Below are 21,675 nucleotides of genomic sequence, written 5' to 3' on the forward strand. Positions count from 1 at the left end.
CACACGGCAACCTGAAGTGGCCATGTTCAGCAGCTCTCTCTGGCTGGCTGAGGAAAGAACAAGGAACTTGGGTGGCTGTTTTGGAGCAGAACAGCTGTTATTTTCTCATTTGCAAACTCAGTCTGAAAACCAAGCTTGAAACATTTAAAAGATTCAATAAAGCAAGTTATGGCCTATGAAGTAAAGGCTGTATACGAACCTCAAACCGCTCGATGGGGTCTTCCTGTTGGGCCTGCTGCTCCCTCATGGTGTGGTATTCCTTCTCATACTTCTTCAGCTTCTTCTGGCTAATCTGCCAAGAACATCACAGCACAGATGAGGAACCTGACAATGGTGGTGCTCACGGCCATTTACCTGGGCAGACCCAGTTACTGTGCACATGGAGTTTACTACCTTGGGACGCAAATCTTCATAGACAAATATAAGCCCAAGACTCCATTTGGATATTTGGTCCCCCAAGTTATTACTAACACTACTCTATGGAATGTCTATAGGCTATGCCTATGTAATTTTGGGGTCTATTTGATCCTAGTAATAATAAGCCACCATTTTCTGTAACACACACCAAATGTCACTAAATGCTTTCCACTTGAGCTCCTCCCTCCCCAGGTACACACTTCCTCATCTGAGGGATCAAGAGGTTCTGTCTTATGACTAAAGATATCAAGATGTGATGGTAAAATCTGGCCTGAAGGCCTGGCCACTGGATTCCAGTCAAAGCCCAAGCCCTCTTTCCACTATGTGTTCTGCCTCCCAAAGGCACGTTTCTCTGCCTTAGAAGCAGATCTCACGGAATCCTTTCTTACTGTAATCCATAGACTGTAGACAAAGGATGTTCTGAAGCTACCATGCTTCCTTCCCTCTCTCCCCAAGTCCTCCTTCTCCCTAGATTTTCATACTCTATCATGACCAACTACTTCTCTTTCTTCTGGGGAATCTTCGCTTTCTTCCTATACCTATCAGCCCGTTGTGTATTGGCAGGCACTTCTTTTGCTTCAATCATAAGTAAGAGTGAACTTCAAGATTTAGCTTTCCTTTGTTCAATTCCTTCTAAAAAGCTAACTCATTCTGTTTTTTTGTTTTTGTTTTTGTTTTTAATTTCTATAATAACAGCCCTTGCTGTACTAGAACTCACTCTGTAGACCAGACTGGCCTTGAACCCAGAGATGTGCTTACCTCGGCCTCATAGTGCTGGGATTAAAGGTGTGCACCACCAAACCTAGCCATTTTCTTGTGTTTTTAAAATTATATAAAGTATGAGCTCTAACAGCAGCATGATGAAGCAGACATGTTCAGTAAGGCATAGTGCTTCTTTGTTCTCAACGCTTTAGTTATCAGCACCAAATGACTCATTTTCCAATCTGCTCCTGGCCCACAGGTCCAGGGAACTGCAGATGAAGAAATCCAAGCAGAAGTGGGAGGAGGTGCACATCAGCAGCACGCTGTGGCAACACCTGCATTTCCTTCTGGTCATGCTTTGACCCAGCTCAGGCACCCTGGAGGATCCTCTCTCACTGGCTCTGACTTCTGTATGGTCTGTTAGCAGATGTGCCTCAACTGGAGCTATACTCCTGGAGTCTGGCATTGCTATCTTAAAGCCGGTGGTCAGGGTGCAATCTTTGGCTCTGGCTACAGTTGCCACAAAGATGCCCATTAACCTTTTATTGTTGTCCTAAGTGATTCACCAGAACAAACAAAAATCATACCCAAATAAAACGTCTGTGAGATAAGTAAATTTATAAACCAATTCTATCAGGAAATAATTGAGGCTCCTGGGGTTGGGGATTTAGCTCAGTGGTAGAGTGCTTGCCTAGCAAGTGCAAGGCCCTGGGTTCAATCCTCAGCTCCACAACAAAACAAAAACAAAAACAAAACAAAAAAATTGAGACTCCTGGACAGCATGCTCTTCTACCGGTGTTCTTCAAAGTCTGGGCAAAAGAGAAGTGACAGCAGCCAAGACAAAGGCTCTCTTGAGCTGCTTCTAAAGAAAGAGCAGTCATCATCTCCTGACCAGCATCTTCATACACCTTCAGGTTACTTCAGTGTTTCACTATCAAGCAAGGCTAAGAAAGAATGAATACTTTCCTCATAACCACACATTTTGAAAGACTAATTTCCAACTTTTATTATCTTTGATTGAAACTGGCAAACTCAGCATCCTTGGTGTCCAGTGAGTGCCAGGTGAGGTATCAGCTCCTTCCTGGAACCTATGACTCAGGTGCCGTCCCTTCCTGCTCTGTGCTCCATGTCTGTTTCACTGCCATGCACCTGAGTGCCTAAGCAATGCTTCAACAGGACTCAGTCAGGCCTCCTTCAGGGTCTGCTGTGGACCATGTTCTTTATATAGCATTTGTGACACAGAACTATCTAGAGACCAGCATACATACTCTGCCAAGACAGAGCTCTACTGTGACATTCCCACTCAGATATCCATGATGCATTTCTTGTAGTTAAACTTAGAAGGAAAGATGAGTTATGCATTCTGCTCCAGTGCTCAGAAGGCTAATGTTAGCTGACTTCTATCAGAAGGCTTCAAAAATTACAGCTTTACACAAGGAGGTACTGTCATCCTTCAGCAAGACTGAAGTAGAAACTGAACCTTTGCCCTGTTTTAAGTTTCTTTCAAGAAAAAGAAACCAAACTCCTGTTCCAAGTGTGGGTTGGTAACTGAGGTGAAGTAGGTTCATACCCACCGTAGTCAGAGTAGAGCTCTGAAGAGTAACCCTACCCAGGGTTTTCTGAGCACATGACCCCCCCCCCCCCCCTCAGGGGTAGAGTTGTACTCATCCCCTTAGCAAAATGCTTTGTAAATACCTCCAGAGGGCTCCTGGGCCCCCTGAGACTGTGGTCCTCAGGTGAGAATCTTCACATTAGGGAGATGGTGAAGACCTAATGCATGCCAACTGGTTCATTTTTTTAATTTTATTTTTTGCATTCATTTGTTTACACTCGTTCTGTGTGTGCACACATAGGTCTGTGTGTGCACACATAGGTCTGTGTGTGCACACATAGGTCTATGTGTTCCATTACCACATGTGCCATGCATCACATCTGTAGGTCAGAGGACAACTTCAGGAGTCGGTTGGTCCTTTCCTTCTACCATGTGAAATCTGGGGCCTGAACTCAGGCTTGTCAGGCTTGGTGGTGATGACCTATACCTGCTGAGCCTTCTCAGTGTCCCAAGACTTGGTACTTGGTATAAGTTCTAATGTAGTTCAGCAACTCTCCTTTTGTCGTCATCTGTCATGAGAACTGGATAATGCACTCTGACACATCTGCTATCTGCCCGGTGATTCTGGTCCCCAGTCAGCCTCTATAGTACATGGAGGAGGTGAGAGTGACTGCTGACCTGGGTTCCATTGAGGTGCTCTGTGAGTAGCACACCACAGCTCCAATCTTGGCAGATGACCTCATCTGCGAAATACTAATAGTGCCTCTGAGTGTGTCTAAGAGGATCTCATCACAGAAAACTACTATGTTCAGTGCTTAGAAGACTATGCAGCACATGGAAGGTCTTTTCAATAAACAGTAACTGTTATTTGCTGTAGCAATTATTATCTGGCAACTTACCTGAAAGAAACAGAGCAGCTTCCTGAATACACTGGGGTGGTTTGAAAAAAAAAAAAAAAAAAGGTACCAAAGGGAGTGGCACATTAGGTGTGGCTTTGTTGTAGAAAGTCTGTCATTGAGGAGGTGGGCTTTGAGGTCTCACAGATGCTCAAGCTACGCCCAGTGAGACAGTTCACCTCTGGTTTCCTTTGGATCAAGATGTAAGGACTCTTAGCTCCAGCACCTTGTCTGCCTGCATGCTGCTGTGCTTCCTGCCCTGAAGATAATGGGTTATACGCCTGCAACTGTAAGTGATCCCTAATTGAATGTTATCCTTTGTAAGAGTTGTATGGCATCTCTTCACAGCAATAGAAACCCTAAGACAACGAGCATGTATCAAACCACTTAAATGAAGTCCATTTTACACAGAAAAACATGAACTATCCTGGCCCTTTAGAAGAAGGGCAGGTTTCCAGAATGCCTTAAGAAAGTTTTCCAGGGGTAGGAGGTGACCTGGTATGGGAGCCATAGGGAGTTCAGTTATGCTGCCAGTTAGAGCTACATGACAAGATTGAAGTCAAATGTCTGGGTGACCTGGTGGGTAGTGGGGAATAAACAATAGGTCTGGTGCAGTAGGGATCCTGATGCAGAGTAGGACTGATGAAGTAAATTCAACAAGTTGGACACTGACCATCCTTGCAGCTCAAGGGTGCTTTGGGGCACTGCTTCACATGACTTCCAGTCAGGGACGTGCCTCTCTACCTGCTACTTTATTTACGCCTCACAACAGTTTCCTGAGGTGGACAAGGCAGAGGGTATTGCCTCCTTTTTTTTTTTTTTTTGGTATCAGTTGTGACATGTATAAATGAGGTTCACAGGCAATATCACAAGAACACAGTCTAGGTGACTCTTATTTCCTACCATCTCTGTGGCCTGCTCTTTGCTGACCTGAACTATCATCAGAAGAGCCTATGCACAGCCCTGCTTACGGCACCATTCTTTCTCATTCGCTACAACACTGCTGTCTAGTCTACCCGGTATCACACAGCAGAGGCCCAAGGCTGGCCTCTAAAATACCTGATGTAATTAAACATCATATTAAAGTTCTGAGCTTTTTATTTGTTCAAATAGCTCATACTCAGATTCCTTTAAAGATCATGAGACAGAATCAAGTATCTGAATCTGACCCGAATGCTTTTCTATAATACAAGAACAAATTAGTAGCCAAGGCCCCAAGAGCTGACAGCCAAAGGGAATCTAACTTGTTAAAGGAGGAGGCATGTTTGCTGTTGGCCTTGCACTAGCCAGCAGCATGTAGGGCACACTACAGACAAAAGAATCACTAGAAACAAGGCACACATTTCCTCACTAAAATCTAGTTCTACAATGGACGCACTTATGAACATAACACTGTGGTCTTACCTAGCATTACAAAGTAGCACAGCTTTGTGTTCAGAGAGCAAGTGTCCACACTGAGACAGGTCAGTCCTTTATTTACAGCAAAACACAAACACTTTTTAGAGTCTGGATCTCTACGTCATCCCCTACTGACAGCCTTGGCAATTTACTTCTATACTCTAGGCATCTCTAAACAGACCTTAGAGGTCACCATGAGGATCCATCTCACCATGTGAAGCATTATGTTTTCTCAGAGTCTGTGAGTACATTCAAAAACAAAAATTTTTTTGAGGGCACTATCCTCATATCACTTAAGATGTCTCTACATGCTCACTACACAAATGGTCTGGGTAGAGAAAGAAGCACAAACTAGTGTTGCTTTTAGCTCATGAGTAAATCCTGCATTCCAAAGGGTTTTCTGTCTCCCCAGCAATTGATGGTTAAGATCTCAGTGGTCCAGCCATCATTGGTTTCAGCAGTAGTATCTTCTCTTACAGGCAGCCTTAAGTCCTGCACATTCATTTCATGTCTGAGATATCACATTCCCAGGATGCAATGGTTCACAGGCCCTACTCTGCCTTAGGCAGGATTCTGTTATAAAGGAGCAGATATTCAGGCTTCATCTAGAGACTAGCTGAGCCACCTCACAAATGACTTTTCATCTAAAATAGTCTTACATCTTACACTTGTTTAGACCCTACTCCTTCCTTCCCTTGACAGCAAACAACATCTACAAAATTTAGCTAAGGCTGGCCAGGAACTGGGGATCCTCCTGCCTCCAGCCTTCCAAGTCCTGAGATTCTAGGCAGATGTCCAACCCTTACATAGTTCTTGAATCAAAAATTAAAAGGCCTAGAAACTCCTTCTTTCACTTTCCTTACTCGTAAAAATTATGCATGGCACACAAGTATGAAAGTGTCATGGAGCTCCTAGGAAACCCACGAGGGGGATGTTGTGTAGCAGTGGGAACAGTTTTCTTTCTGTCTACTGACAGGATTGGTGGACTGGCTGGTGAGCCTTGATAACACACTAAGCTTAACATTAAGAGCCATGGGCTCTAACTTCTCAAGAGACGGAACCCTTCAGTCCTGCATTAGCTCATCTGAAGACAAAAAAAGAAACCAAAAAGACAGGCACAGGAGAAATATAGAGAAAATTAAGGCTCACAGGCCCCAGAGAACATGGTGCTTTTTAAGCAACACACCCATCTTGTGGCCATTTCAGATACTGCCTTATCAAACTTAATCCTCAGTGCACTTTTTCAGAAAGGACGGGGGCATAAGGTGGGAGGAGCACCGGGAGTACTGACTCAGAGGCTGGGGCTTCACCAAGCTTCCTGTCACTAACTACCACACCACCTGGTAAGCCACATGACTTCCATTGGCCTCAGATCCTCCCTCCCTAACACTAAACCATGAAGAGTAAGACTTCTAAGAAATGACTATCCGTATACCAGAAACCACAGCATTATTACAGTTTTGAAACACAGTAACACACAAGTATTTGTTTCTAGTCACTTGAGACAAAGTGTTCCCAGTTCTCACACTAATCAGTAGGTACAACCCAGTAAACAAACCCACAATTTAAAAACATTAAAAAAAAAAAAAACAAACAACAAAACAGAATAGGATACCAGTGAATAGCAGAGCCAAACTTTTAAAATTCTACACCAAAAAGTTTAAAAGTTTGCAATCTAGTTTCCATACCTCACCAGTTACTTAGCACAAAATACCTTTCCATGTCTATAGAAGACTCCAACCCCACAGCTCATTGTGTCTGTTTCCTGTGCCACCTCAGGCCTCGTCCCATAGGCACAGCATTGGACACAGGGCTCATGATGCATTTACTGGTGATTAAATCCCTATCAAGCAGTTCCACTACGCCAATAACTTAACCACCCCTCTGTTTTCCTCAATACATCTTGGTGTTCAGTACACCAGCAAGACTGAATTATTCCAGTGCATGCTTTCCTTCATCTTTTAGCAGAAAAGGTTTATGGCTTGTAGCCTGGTGAAGCTGTAGGCTTCCCTTGCAGAATGAATTTCAGGAAAAATTAGCCTCACCTAGAGTAAGAACAAATGGGGCAATCATCCAAAATATACCCCAAACAGGCAAAGTTCTCCAGGACTGGGAGGAATTTCATACCCTAAACGACATATACATGGTATACCAATACTATGAAGGCAGATTGTTATTCTGAACTCACTAAAAAGGATGGTCAAGGAAAAGGACATTAGCACCTCTTATCTGAACTATGGAAGAAAATACCCTATTTACTAACATGTTTTCAATTGATGACACTTAGAGCTGGAGCCTCTTATTAAGACTTGTCCAAATGTTTATAAAAGAGTAAGTGGAAACCCAACAGCATGCTCAACCAGCTAGCTAGCCAGCTTGCAAGCCAGCCACCCAAGCAGTATTTTCATATCAGACACTACACTTAGTGTTAAGGACTCAGCAGTAAGCAAGAACTAGTCTCTCCTCTGCTGTCAACTCTATTTCAATGAGGTCAGATAAAAGTTGTGGGTATAAAGGGTGGGGAAAGCTGTTAGATGCTGTGATTAGAGAAGACATTTCTGCTATCTGAGGGGAAGATTGGATAAGGCAGTGGTGGAGCCATGTACACAGCTGGTACAAGAGTTATAAGCAGAAGCATTAGCTGCTGTAAACAGCAGAGGGGTGAACATACTCAGAATATGTCTGAGAACACAAGGAAGCCAGGGGAGTCTGAAGCAACAAGTAAGTAAAAGAAGCAGGAGACAGACTCAGAGAGGCCGTCAAGACCTTGTACACGACTGTGGCAGATCTTGAGCCTCAGCAGGACTCCCAAGTCCTGTGGTAAGATAAGATGACTTTAAGAATTTTAAGCAAAGAAAAATGGGATGAGAAAAGACAGACAGAGGACTACTGTAGAAAGGAAGTGGAGTGAGGCGGTGAGAATCAGGGCACACTTTAACGACAGGCTGTGGAGTGTGAAGACAAGAAGCAAGAGTGGCAGCAATGTTCCTGCCCTTGGCCCACAGGACCATCAAGAAAGGACAGGGTAAGTAGAAAGAATGTGGGCAGAAGAGAGGCCTTCTCACATGCTGAACCATGAGGAACACAACTGACTGTGTCAGAGCTTGCTTGGCTCTGTGCCCTGTACAAACCCATCTCCATGCGACCATACAGTGCCTGTCATCTGTGTGCAGAAACAGATGAGCGAGTCCCAGCAGCAGCCCTCACTTCTTGAACCTTTACTAACTCCTAAGCACTATATCAATCAATGTACATACTATAATGGTTAACCCACACATAAAAGCACTTAGCCAGGGCATGTGGCATGTTGTAAACAATCTCAGATAGCCTTACTTTTCTCATGTTAATAGGATTTTTTTTTTTTTTTTTAATCATTCCTTTAATGATCAGGAGGCCATTCTGATCCTTACCTGACTCCTCAAGGTACAAAGTCACACCCACATGGTTATGTGTAAGCACTAAGACCCTGATGAGCTGCTGCTCCACAGTGCTTTGGATGTGGATGTGTGGGTTCACACAAACTGAGCAACTTTCTTACAGCACCTACATTCACGTTTCTCGCATTCATGTATTTGGACACTTTCTAGATCATACTTTATCTCACTTCCCTATGCGTTAACAGAGGGTTGTCTTTGTTAAACTGGTCTGACACATGACCCAGGCTAATGTTACTTTACAGACCAGAAAGTGGAGCCTTGAAGGGGGAAACAGCTCTGTATTCAGATCTGAGTCCAGCGCCTGCTCTACAGCCAGTGGTGACATCAAACTCTGCCCTGAACCTCATGAGAACCTAAATGCGATTTTTATTTCGTCTGTCTCTATCCTGAAATTCCAAATTCAAGCCTCTTCAACTACAGTATTTTCTCTTTAAAAATACAAATTTATCAAAACATGAGTACATTGCAATTGTTTATATTTTAACCATAAAAACCCATAAAACTTGTGACGCCATGTTAAGTTATATTATAAGGCTTCTCCACATATTTTTTACTTCTTCTTAGAGAATTTCTAATCACAACAATAAATGTTAAAGGGTGAAATTAGCACACAGTAAAAACCAAGAAAACACAATTCTGTCCCAACCAGCTCAGTGTCGGCAGCATCTGTCTCACTGGTCTGAAAACTGGACAGTAACACTCTTCCGACAGCCCAGGCCAGCAGGGCCAATGAGCTTCAACTCAAAGATGTGAGATACAGTCATCCTTTAGGATCCACAGGAGCTGGGTCCAAACGTCAGAACGTGCTCAGTTCTTTATATCAAGTCGTGAAGTACTTGTGTAGAACCCGCATGCATTCTACCACACAGAGAAATGACCTCTAGATTACCAGTAACACCTGAACACAATATAAATGCTGGGTATTAATTGGTGTACCATTTAGGGAATAAAGACAATGAGAAAATCATCTGTGTTTTTGTATCCGTGGATTTTCCCCCAAATACCTTCAATCCACAATTGGTTGAGCCCATGGACAGGAAACCCACAGATAGAGAAAGCCAACTGTATAATGAAGGTGTTTTGAAAACAGAAAGGTACAAGCTATACAACACAAAAGCACAAGTCCTTATTATGGGGTATGAGTCCTTAATTTGAATATGGGAAATCCTGCTGCTATCAAAATTGATACTGTTTTGTTTTTGTTTCGTTTGGTTTTGTGAGTTAGTCTTGCTGTGCAGATCAGGTTTTCTGAGAGCTCATGTATGTAACCCAGGCAGGCCTCAAACTAAAGATTCTCCTGCCTCAGCCTCCTGAGCACTGAGACTAAAGGTGTATATCACCAAGCTCAATAAATCTGAAAAAATTTATTACTGACATAACATGTTATCTGACTACATGTGTGACATCACAGTCAAAACACAAGCACATTTAAACAATGATGTAATTATCTTCAGGCTGTAACCAACTATATATGAAATACACATGAACTTTTGAAGCACACTTGAGTTCTAACCCCTGGATAGTTCAGTAAAAATAAAAATAGCAACAATGCCACTCCTATCACAACAAAACACAATAGGAAGCCCCTAATTAGTTCCTAAACACTCATGTGCAAATGTTTAAGATAAAGGACATTCAACGTGAACTATCAAATATATATTACAAGCATTAACAATTTAATCAAAAAATCTGAGACATTAATTTGAAAAACAAAGAATGAATTAATACAAATGTTATTTTACCTTTGTGTTGCAGGCTAGCTCCATGAGCCTCTTTGCGTTTTCTTCTGAGCGGTACCTTTTAGGGAGCTGAACTCTGAAGAACTTCAAGGCACCCTCGAAGTCCGTCAACAGCAAGTCATCCTTGGAAGTCTTGAAGAAAGAAAAGACAACCACAGAGCACAACAGCCACTTAGCATGAGATCCAAACCACAGACACAATGGAATAGGGCAGGACGCCAAAAGACATACCTTTAGTAATCCAAGGGCAACATTAAAAATGACACTTATTCCCTGAGAGAGAAGAGACAAGACAGTTTTAGTGTCTATATCTGCTCTGTTCTGTTAGGTGCAGGGCCACTTAAAGGAAAGCCACTCCAGCCCTATTCTGAGAATGAATGCTTTTCCCAAATAGCCCATGATTCCAGACCAAACGTTAGAGCCATAACATAGTGACTCTCAATATGGCAACTCCATATACATACACACAGGAGAATGTACACCAAAACATTATATATAGTTAAACTGTGCAAACAGGAGATCCACGTTTCTTCAATTGCTTTTATCATATTTTCTGAAGGTCTGCCATAAGCACATTCTTGTAAAAGTAGTTGTTTCTTTCTTTCTTAACACATATACACCTTTCAAATCTCAACCTATGTCATGGCTAAGGACATTTTTCACACTGCCTTGTTTCTTTTCAGTGACAATGTTCTTCTTTCAGTAAATCCCCACCCAGCCTCAACTCCTCAGGTCATTAGCTGATATGGTCACGTAACTCAGCCTACTCAATGGAGATGCTGGGCAGGACCTCCAGCAAGGGCTATCATTAAAAAGAAGACTGCAGAGTTAGGAGTGGTGGCACACAACTGCTCTCTGCATCCGGGAGACAGTAAACAAATATCTCCTCAGAAGGAGGTACAGATAGTTCTAACGGGGAGACTCTGCAAAGGCAGGGCACTGCCGACCTCTGTCTTAAACCTCTATTTCATTTACCCAGTGTCCAGAGCCAAACCGAACACTACCTCATCTGTCTAATGTGTCTCTTCTTAGCAGAGAACCTCGGTGATAAGGGTGAGCAGGACACTGGCCTCAGGAAGAGCCACCTCAGCCCAGATTTGGCAATACCAAAACAAAACAGAGGACAAGAGATTCGATAGAGCTTATAGTGGAAGTACACACATAATCTAAGTACACACCTCACATAAGAGCAGGTCGATGATATGAAAGACCATGTAGAGAGGGAATTTTGCAGTGAAAAGTGTAAGAAACCACTGGGAGGCATACATGTGTGCTTCAAGGCTGATGTCCACAAAGTGGTTGTACAGGTCTGGAATGTATTCCTGAAAAGTAAGATGATTAGTCCTGGGCACATATGCAGCTATCCTATATTTCTTAGGAGGCTAATAAATCTTCCAGCAGTAGCCCAAAAAGTCATATACTTGTGTTTTTTCTAAATCTCTCTAAAGTGCTTGGAACACTTAACAGTTATTTTCCATACTACAAACTAGCTGAAAGAAAGAGGAATTCCCTAGAACAGTGACAAGTACTTGGGAAAATTTATTTCCAAGTTGTGACATGCTTTGGGAAAGTCTGTTTCCCTTTGTAGCCTTGGGGAACATTTCCTCCCTGCATTTATAGAAAAGGGCCTGACTACACAATTTGCTCTTAGCTTGTTTCTACAACTGAAAACTCAGCTTAAACATTCAGATTCCCAGCGCTGTTAAATCTCTGCATCCTTATCACATAGTGAGAAACAATAGAAATAAAAGTCATTGTCCCTCCATCCATCTGCATTAAGTTTACACCTATTTGTCCAACCAGTCTGAGCTCCCTTACCTGCATGAGGCGCTCCAACTGGTAGAACTTGCAATGTAGATCTTCAAAATTTTGCTTGAAAAGTTCCCTGAGGCCATAGTCAAACATGATCTTGACCAGAACACTGAATGCCTGTTCTTCAGGCATCTGTAACAGATGGGTAGTGGAGGAGTGGGGTATAAAACAATTACTCCAGTATCTCTAGCTTGTCCCTCCACTGTCAGGAAATGGACTCAAAATTTTATTTAATAGCATTAATTCACTTAGGCAAAGAATGTTAAATGAGGCCTACTCTGTGCTACCACTGCCTTCCCCATAGCAAGAGTGTAATGAACTATGAATTGGTAGAAGGACTGGTAAGCACCTAGGACAGAGAAACTTGCTAATCAAGAACAGGTTTAAAGGTGGCTACAAACAAGCTGGTACACAGTATGTTTCAGCTTTCCGAAATGAGGCCTTTGTTCAATCATTTGTCTTCCCTTTGCCACAATGTCATTCTAGCAAATTATTTTTCCTTTCCTATCATAGTAAAAAATAGTTTGTGGGGCTGGAGAGATGGCTCAATGGTTAGGAACACTGACTACTCTTGCAGAGGATCTCAGTTTGCTTCCTACCACGCACATGGCGGCTCACAAATAAGCTCATGCAGGTACACAAATACACATAAATTAAAAATAAGTCTTAAAACATAGCTTGTCTTAAAAACAAGACAAAACTGCTTATTCTAGAAGAGCCTTCCACATTTTCCAGTCTATGCTATTACTCAACATATAACAGCAGTGGTGAAGTGGTGCTGAATTACCACAGACCCTCCTCCATTTCTGTCTACAAATGCCCACTTAGGACTAAGTGTATCTTCTATGGCTTTATGGAACGTTCTTCCAAGAATATGAGAGTCTAAGTTTCAAAACAGAACACTGGCAATGTTAAAACTTCATGTAACTGTAGCAAGCCTCAGAAAAGTCAGGATAGTGGGCAAGCTACTCTGGAACATGACGTTGGAGGTGTGCAGAGCATGGGGCCCAGTTGGAAATGGCACAGCAAAAGTGATACAGGGCAAAGCATGGCAGACTCCTATTGGGAAGGTCAGGCTGTTTGGGGCAAAATGCTAGATTTTCTGAGATTTGTGTTGTGGAAGGAACATGTTAGGGAGAAGAGGTTTGTTATGTGTGGTATTTCTGATGTGGGATTGCCCATTTCTCTTGCAGGAAAACAAACACTTAACACTCAGGAAGCAGCAGGAGTTCTAAATAGGACTGCAATTGAGGAAACCATTTTCAAGGGGGGTGATAATTAAATGGGAATAAATGTTCTTTGTGTGAAATTACAATAAATAGATGAACCATATAGGTGTGTGTGTAAGACTGACACATAAAGTCTGTCAAAAATAACAAATCAAAGTTAAAGAAAAAAACAACTGATCTGTTTAGTAATGTCAAATTCCTCACAATGTTCGAATTCATCTATAACTAACCTTGCTTTTCTCTATAACTCTGCTGTACCTGCCACAGACATCACCAAGCTGAGCTCCCAATAAAGAACACAGTGCTTTTTCTTTTGACCTGTAAGGTCATCTTTACAAAATGGCTTAAAATCCTCCTAAGACTTCCTGTCCTCTCAGAGCAAACATTTAAGCTTTATTTTGGCTTGCATGGTTTCCTGGTGGCCCTGTTCTACTCTCTCACACTGTCTCTGTCTTCTCTCCCTCCCACTGCAGCCCCACGATGCCTCTTTTAATTCCACACACAGGAGATTCTTCAGCTTTTACATTCTATATGATTCCCATTGACAACAGTAGTCCACTCTATTTTATGTTAAAAGACTTTTACTGCAACATAACAAGGAAAAAGGTTACATGACACTGAGAAGCACACAAGAGAGTGACAGCCTTTCTTGTTTTTCAGAGTCCACTGCACTGTACTGGTTATCTGCCAAGAGGAGCCTTTAAACAAGGGTCTCTGTTAAAGTCTTACACTGTTCACTGCATTTTATCTGTATGGAGCCATTAAAATCCCTGCAAGCATGCTTGTCTGTTTACAGATGTGGAATCACTAGGTTTGTCCTGTGCTCACTCTTAGCTTCAAATTTCCAGCAGCAGTCAGAACTGCTGATACAGCCGGGCAGTGGTGGCTCACGCTTTTAATCCCAGCACTCGGGAGGCAGAGCCAGGCGGATCTCTGTGAGTTCGAGGCCAGCCTGGTCTCCAAAGCCAGTTCCAGGAAAGGCGCAAAGCTACACAGAGAAACTCTGTCTTGAAAAAACAACAACAACAACAACAAAGAACTGCTGATACCACCTGGGGAGTATTCTTGCCACACATTTAAATAAATAAGAAAATGATTAGGCAACTTAAGAATGTGACATATTTTATAGGGCAATGTGCTTAAAATTTTTTTTAAATGAGTCAATGGCTTGAAATAAAGACAATAGGGTGGTTTTGTAAGAACAAAAGACAAACAAGTACAGCATCTGATTTGTTGCTGTAATGGCCATAAAGGAGTTGCATATGGGCAGGGGATATAGCTCATAGGTAAGAAACTCACCTAGTATGCATGTGTTCCTGGGTTCAATCCCTAGTACAGCAGAATAACCAATAGCTAATGGTTATTATACACACGTGTACTGGGATGGAGCACTGAGTGCGGACTGTGTGCCAGGCAGGACGTTAGTGTTACAGTTATGATGTAGAATACCCTGGTCCTTACAAGACACAAGCTCAAAGGTTTGCTACTTTCTTTTTAAAAGATAGTAAGCTGTGTTTGTGGAAATGGAAAATGAAGATAAAGAATAAATCAGTAACTGGAAGTCAAATTAAGACTACTAAATATGGCTGTTCAGCTTAACGTAGTTCTGACATTTCTATGGATTTAAAAAAGTTGGAGAGTAAAGGTCTTCATTAAATGAAGGCATGAATAAAATGGTACTAAAGAAAGCCTTGCTCTCTTCCTAGCATATGAACTTCCAAACAGTTATGAATGACAGTGGCTATTTTACAGACAACAAAATGTCCCTAAGGGTCAACCAATACTGAAGTTTGTCTAATCTTCTGAAAAATAAAAAGAAAATCTAACCTGCCACACCTTAGCCACACAGCCCAGAGAGGCTCGTGCAGCTGTGACACAGCCCCGACTACTCACGTGGAGAAGCAGCACAGCTGCAAGGAACGACTGGCCCTGGCAATAACCGATTTCTTCATCATACACAGAGTATGCCTGCATGGGGACAAAAGCCAAGGGGTTAAAGGATGACTCATTCACTGGGGGGCGGGGGTGTGTGCTTGCCTTTAATCCCAGCACTCAGGAGGCAGAAGCAGATAGATCTCTGATTTGAGGCCAGCCTGGTCTACAGAGTGAGTTCCAGGACAGCCAGGCTACACAGAGGAACCCAGTCTTAAAAAAACAAACAAGGAATGACTCATTCATGCGCCATGCCTGCTCTCTGGGACCTTGAAGACAGGAAGGAAAAGGATGCTATCCAAACCTCACAGGACCATTTTGAAGGCCAAAGAATGATGCTAATCTATCTCTCTAGTCCCACTGTCATCCTTACAGTGAAGGAACTGTCACCATACTACCTCCAGTGGCCAAGGAGAAAGTTCATCAAAAATGAGTTGAGCATTAAATCAGATTCTAACAGCTCTTGTTCTAAAAGCTCATATGATCACCCTGGGATGCTCTTCTCTGCCAGAAAAATGTATTCTTCCTCTAAACCCAAAAAAATGTCCCAATTCAACCAGAAGTAACTCTGTGGTACTTGCTAAACATACATGGCTATTATAGCATTTACTAGGCCACATTTTAAGTGTCCATCTTCTCCAGGCCTCCTGAGAGGTGAGATGATGTGTTATTCAGCTAGCTACTGATTAGTTAATATTATTCAATCACCTATCTGTATAAAAGGCTTTCTGATAAGAGTGGTGGTCTAAAATCTTTTGTGGCTTTCTCTGGATTCTTATTTTTAATTTTCTTGGCAGTAGATGATTACTCTCATTGTCTATGAACATTATCTTGACTAGAACACTGACATCTACAATTCCCCATGGTCCCTTCTCTGCTGCTTTTGAGGTGTGTGTGTGTGTGTGTGTGTGTGTGTGTGTGTGTGTGTGTGATTAGTGTTAGTAGTTCTCATGTAAACTATGGTAGAAAGGGGGAAAGCCCATAGAGCAGTGGTTCTCAACCTCTGGGTCATGACCCCTTGGGGTTGCATACTGGCTATGTACATTATGATTCATAAGAGTAGCAATGAAAATAATTTCATGAGGAATTGTATTAAAGGGTTGAAGCGTTAGGAAGGTTGAGAACCACTGCTATAAAGTAATGATGCTATTCCCTGTATGACAAATTTATTTCTGTTGAATGCTGTTGGCTGCTAAGAGACACTGGATTATAAAAGCTGCTAGATTAAACTAACCTGTAATTCAAAAATTAGGTCAAAAGGTATGTTGCTTTGGGGGAGAGGTTATACTCTTATTTCCACAGGAAAAAAGAGGCAGTGGGTTCATTCCAGGTTAAAGAACATCAGGTCTGACTGGGAAAGATCCCCCTGAAATCCTGGCTACAGACATAAGAAATAAAACTAGAAGAACTACAAGCAATGTGTATTTTACCTGCTCAAACATAAAACAAAAAATCATCTTTAACTGACTTGTGCATGCCACACATTCTATACCTGTAATGGATACTACTACCTTTAAAAATTTATGTATTTTCAGAACAAGGGGACCAGACACCAATGAAAACGGATGACCCAGGTGATCCAGCCTCTCAGAGTGCCTCTATTACAGTCTCCTCAGAATTCTGCATCCAAAACAGCTTCAAGCTGTTGGCTGAGATGGTGCAACCACACAGACTACTCTTGACAAGACTTCATTATTATCCTAACTTTCTCAAGGTTCCCTCAAAGATACCAGCACCCCCAGACAACAGGAAGTCGTCTAGGGAATGGTGCCCACATTCCCAAAATATTGGTGGATGTGTGCTATCATTTAAGGGGGTTAGTTACAAATTGTTATTGGAAATGGTCAGAAAACAAAAAGCTAAACAAAGGAGATTAGATTCAGTGATCTTGTTCTAAAAAGAAAAAGGGGGTATGGAAATGATAGGATATAAAGGTAGATTATTAAATCTACTTTAGTCCAAAAATCAACAACCAGTCTTGAATATTTTACATTGGTATGAATTTTTGTATACTGATACAAATTTGAGGTTATTTTTGTTATACTGTATATATGTTTTTACTCACTTAAGATATTTTTGTATGTTGATACAAATTTAACATTTTTCTTAGCACATACTGTACATGTTTCTATTCTTGTATAAAATATTGTACTTATGGGGCTCATTTAACAATATCATATAAATTTCTAGTCCTCGAAAGTTATTATTACAATTTACAATAAAGAAATGCAGGTTAGGGTTGGGGATTTAGCTCAATGGTAGAGTGCTTGCCTAGCAAGCACAAGGCCCTGGGTTCGATCCTCAGCTCAAAAAAATTAAAAAAAAAAAAAATTGAAAAAAAAAAAAAGAAATGCAGGTTAGTAGTCACCTATTATAATCAAACTTGAATTCATGCTAGGTATGTTTTCAAGGTCAAACAGAGATATTTACATAGATAGATGGTCTTCAAACACTTCAAAGACCTATAGACTATAGCATTTAAAATATTTAATAATATAAGGCTTTTCATGACAGTAAGACATGTCTGCTCCTGACGGCACCCATTTACTTCAAAAGATGATGATGAGCACTGAAGAACCAAAAGCTAGACACAAGGGCAAAGAAACAGCCCTGGCTGAAATGTGTCCAAACTGGACAAGCAGGACAAGAAAAAAAAAGAAAAGCAACTGCCAAACTTTGCCAAGACAAGTAGGACAATCCTTCAAAATCCCTGCTTTTCAGAAATGTCTGTCAAATATACTAGGTCTGTAGGCCAGAGTTGGATGCCCTAGTCTTACGGAAGAACCTAGGGTGATTGTCCAAGCAGCCAGATGTCCCTATCGTTAGATAACATTTCATCCTTTTAGGGTCTTTGAAAGAGTTGAAGACTTAAAAGTTTTCTTTAGTTATGATAAAAAGGTAAATTAGATATGAAACTTTAGACTCATAAAAATAAGATAGATAAATATTTTTTGTGATGTTGCCAAATACAAATGGAATGGATATTGTAACTGTAATTCTTACTTAATAACTGTTGTTGTATATAATTTTGTTATGTTAAAGTTAAAAATCCTCCTTTTTTATTTAGAGGAAAAAGAGAAAATGCTGTGGGACAACCCTTCTGTACACTGTGTAAATTATGCTGTTACTGGTTTAATAAAGCTGACTGGCCAATAGCTGGACAAGATAAGGGTGGGTGGGAGAGCCAGACTAAAGACTCTGAGCTATTGGCCGAGTATTTATAATTAATATTGAATCTCTGTGTTGGTTATTTGGGAACTGGCAGGCAGTTAAGAAAAGTCCATATACAGATGAAACTTCCTTTATTTTCCCACTTCTGTGTACTAAGATTCCTGTGTCCTAAGAAAGGAATTTAGAATTAGGTGTTTTAAAATTTGTCTTTCAGGCAGATGAGAAACCAGTGTTTGTCAGATGATAGGTGTGTGTGTGTGTGTGTGTGTGCAGATTTTATCATTAGCTTTTAGAGACATCATAGCTTTATAATCCTATCTTCATAACTCAGGTAGAAGTCACTGTAATTTTAGTAGGCTTTCCAGCTCCTCATAGCTCGTCTGATGCGAGGGCTACAAGAAGAACATATATCTATTTCAAAGACAAGATACAAAATGAGAGCTTTAGAAAGAACCTGTTTATAACACCAGGAGGCTCATCTCTTTCCACACCTTAAGTTTATAAAAATTAATGTTAGGGCCAATATTGCTAAGAGTGTGTTGAAAACTATCACTATGGAGAGCCAACTTCTCTGGGAAGTATTTGGTATCATCAGCAGTTGATCAGTTACAGAGTCAGAGGCCTGTGTTTGTCAGTTTTGCCAGATCTTGTGCTCATTACGTATACACACTAGTAATATCGTGGTGCTGACTTACTGCCCTCACTCAGCCTTCTTAGGCAGAGCTCAGCACAGCTTAAGCAACTTTATATACATGCATGGACTCTCCATAGGTAGAGAACAGAGGGAACTGTAGGGAAAAGGGGCTAGCTGAAGAAACCCATCCTGATCCCAGAATTAGGGAAAGATGACTCAGAGAAGGCCAGTGAAAGAAACACAGTTTGGCTCAAATCAGAGCCATTTATGCCCTGGGCCAACTGCCTTGTGAAACCAACCAATCACAGAGAAGGACAGTAGAATCCTGGCCCAGGGGTCCAGGACCAGGGAAAGAGATACAGGCTGGGTTTGGGACCTGAGCCAGAGAAATGAACACTTTATCCCCAAACCCAGAACCAAGGAAACATGCCCTGACTTTGGAACTAGTGCCAAAGAAACAGTACTGGTCCCTAGAATCAGAGTCAGTGAAAGAAATGTGCCCTGGCCTTAAAATTGGTGTCAAAAAGCTAAGTAAGGCCAGTGAAAGAAACACAGTTTGGCTCTAATCAGAGCCATCTCCGTCCCTGGCCAACTGACTAGTGAAACCAATCACAGAGCAGGACAGTAGCATCCTGTCCACTCCCAGGACATCCTATATAAACTGCCCTGCCTGGTCAGTTAAAAAGGACAGCTGTTCTCTCCACCCTAGTAGAGGCAGCTACTCTCCTGGATCCCTCCTTCCCAAATAAACCTCTTTCTCAAAAGAGTTTTGGGTGTGAAGATCTTCATTTACTGGCGTAGAGAAGATCCTTGCTGAGACTTCCCTCAGTGGACAGAGCAAGGGAGAGCTGAAAAAGTAACACTTTTCTCGAGAGCCGGAGGTGATTGCTACATTTCTGCAGGGGTTTTCCCCTTTTGCAGAGCAAAGCAAAAGCAGCAACATCTTAGGCCGGGGGAGAAGCAGAGCTCTGCTGGGAAGCCCCTTAAGTGGGGGCTGAGCAAAGCTCAGCTGAAGCGGCTCTCCAGGAGCAGAGCAGGATTGCTATATCCTGCAGGAGACCATCCCCCATTACACCAGGTATAGCCTGACTCTTTAGAACAGTCAGGAAACCCTTCCCTGCAGAGCTCTTGGCAGCTCCAGGCCTGACTTTCCCAAACAGCCAGGATACCCTTCCCTGATGAAGCAGTTCCCGGCCTGACTCTGCTGAGCAGTCAGAAAAACTTTCCTTCCAAGGCTGGGCTGTCTCTTTGCAGCACCAGCTGTCAGAGCTGTCCTAAGCAGCTCTAGGTGTCCAGGACACCTCCAGGCAGAGCTGTCCTGAGCAGCTTGAGGTGTCTGGGACACCTCGCCCTCCAGGGTTGAGCTGTCTTTTCGCAGCTCCAGTGTCATAGCTATCCTAAGCAGCTCAAGGTGTTGCCTGACTCCCCAAGTAGTCAGCATACCTTTCCCCAGAGTTGCAAAACTCACATTTTGGTGCCCAAACCTGGGACCACACCCACAGAGTTGCAACAAATTTATTTACAGGAACATACTATTCAGGCTGATAAGGGACCAAATGAACGCACACATGTATTGAAAGTACACGAGGTACTTGGGAAACAGTGGGAGTATAAAATTCAAGGGTCTAAAACGAAGAAAAGGAAGGCAAGTCATTTCATTAGTTCATTGACACTCAAGTAACATCTGTAATATGCTCAGCAGTGTGCCACATGCTACTGTCCTTGAGAACTTCAGTGAGGGAATTCCCACAAATCATTCAAGTCCAGTAAAGCCAGAAGTTCATCTGAACCAGGATATATTACAAATCAACACCAATGCTAAGGTATCCAGAAGCAGAAAATGAACTCAGGGGGTTTTATTTTATTCCACTGTGTTATGACTATAGTGCTCAAGATTTCTGTGGAAGCTGCACAAATGAACTAATTTTGGTATAAACAAGAAGCAAATTTTGTAGTAGACATGAAAGCAGGCTAGACCCTAAAGGCTGGGCGACTAATTCAAGGAAGTTTTTATAAAACTGCCAGCAACATAAGAGGGCAAACACAGAGGGAAGTGCAACTCTAAGGGTCATCAACTGCATCAAACTACCTGGGAATGTGACATGGTGGGAAAGGAAGACTGACATCAATCAAAAGATGTAGCAGCTAAGAGGAGGGTCTTGATGGACCCTGACACAGCCAGCTGTATGATGGCATTCAGGGAAGTCTAGATATAGAGCTACCACTGGATGGCTGAGATGGACCATAGTCTAACTTTGGTTCAAGATTTCTGAATTTTATTTTTGTAGGTAGCCAATAGACATAACAGAGGAATAGCACATGTCAGCCCACCAGAAGAAAAACACTCTGATGGGTATACCTCATTTAAGCAGGGCTTGCAAGACTCCAGAATATCTTTTGCTTTTGCTGTACCTTTACATGCTTTTCTCTGGTATTTGATATACTGTATATGATTGTGGGGAAATTCCTGAGTGCCTGTAAAGTATGTGTTTATCTCATGGAATCATCCAGATCTTCCGGGCATTTATATCTGTGGACTGTCAGGAAGATATTAGATAATTTTTGACATAGTCAGGGCCTACTGTGTTCCACTAAGAAGCTGCTTCTGATCACTGCTCAAATTAAGATAAACTAGGAGCCAGAATGGCTCAAATTCCTTTAATTTTATGGATGAGCACCGCAAGATGATATGAACCTTCAAAAGAGCTTTAGATTAGACCAGATGCCTTGCTTATGGTTTACATTCCCTATCTTGT

At 42.0% G+C, this 21,675-nt stretch overlaps 1 protein-coding gene across 3 annotated transcripts in view; it reads right to left on the minus strand.

Moving 5' to 3' along the window:
- Nucleotides 1–21,675, minus strand: part of Rabgap1 (RAB GTPase activating protein 1) — a 124,193-nt gene that overhangs the window by 9,041 nt on the left and 93,477 nt on the right. For all 3 annotated transcript variants that reach the window (XM_036183979.1, XM_036183978.1, XM_036183980.1), the window contains exons 15-20: nucleotides 15,076–15,150; nucleotides 11,960–12,085; nucleotides 11,320–11,463; nucleotides 10,373–10,414; nucleotides 10,145–10,273; nucleotides 200–292 (exon numbers count right to left, since the gene is read on the minus strand). In XM_036183979.1, the coding sequence (XP_036039872.1) occupies nucleotides 200–292; nucleotides 10,145–10,273; nucleotides 10,373–10,414; nucleotides 11,320–11,463; nucleotides 11,960–12,085; nucleotides 15,076–15,150 (609 nt within the window). The remainder of the gene's footprint in view (nucleotides 1–199; nucleotides 293–10,144; nucleotides 10,274–10,372; nucleotides 10,415–11,319; nucleotides 11,464–11,959; nucleotides 12,086–15,075; nucleotides 15,151–21,675) is intronic.

Source organism: Onychomys torridus, chromosome 4 (genome assembly GCF_903995425.1).
Source record: "Onychomys torridus chromosome 4, mOncTor1.1, whole genome shotgun sequence".
Taxonomy (NCBI): domain Eukaryota; kingdom Metazoa; phylum Chordata; class Mammalia; order Rodentia; family Cricetidae; genus Onychomys; species Onychomys torridus.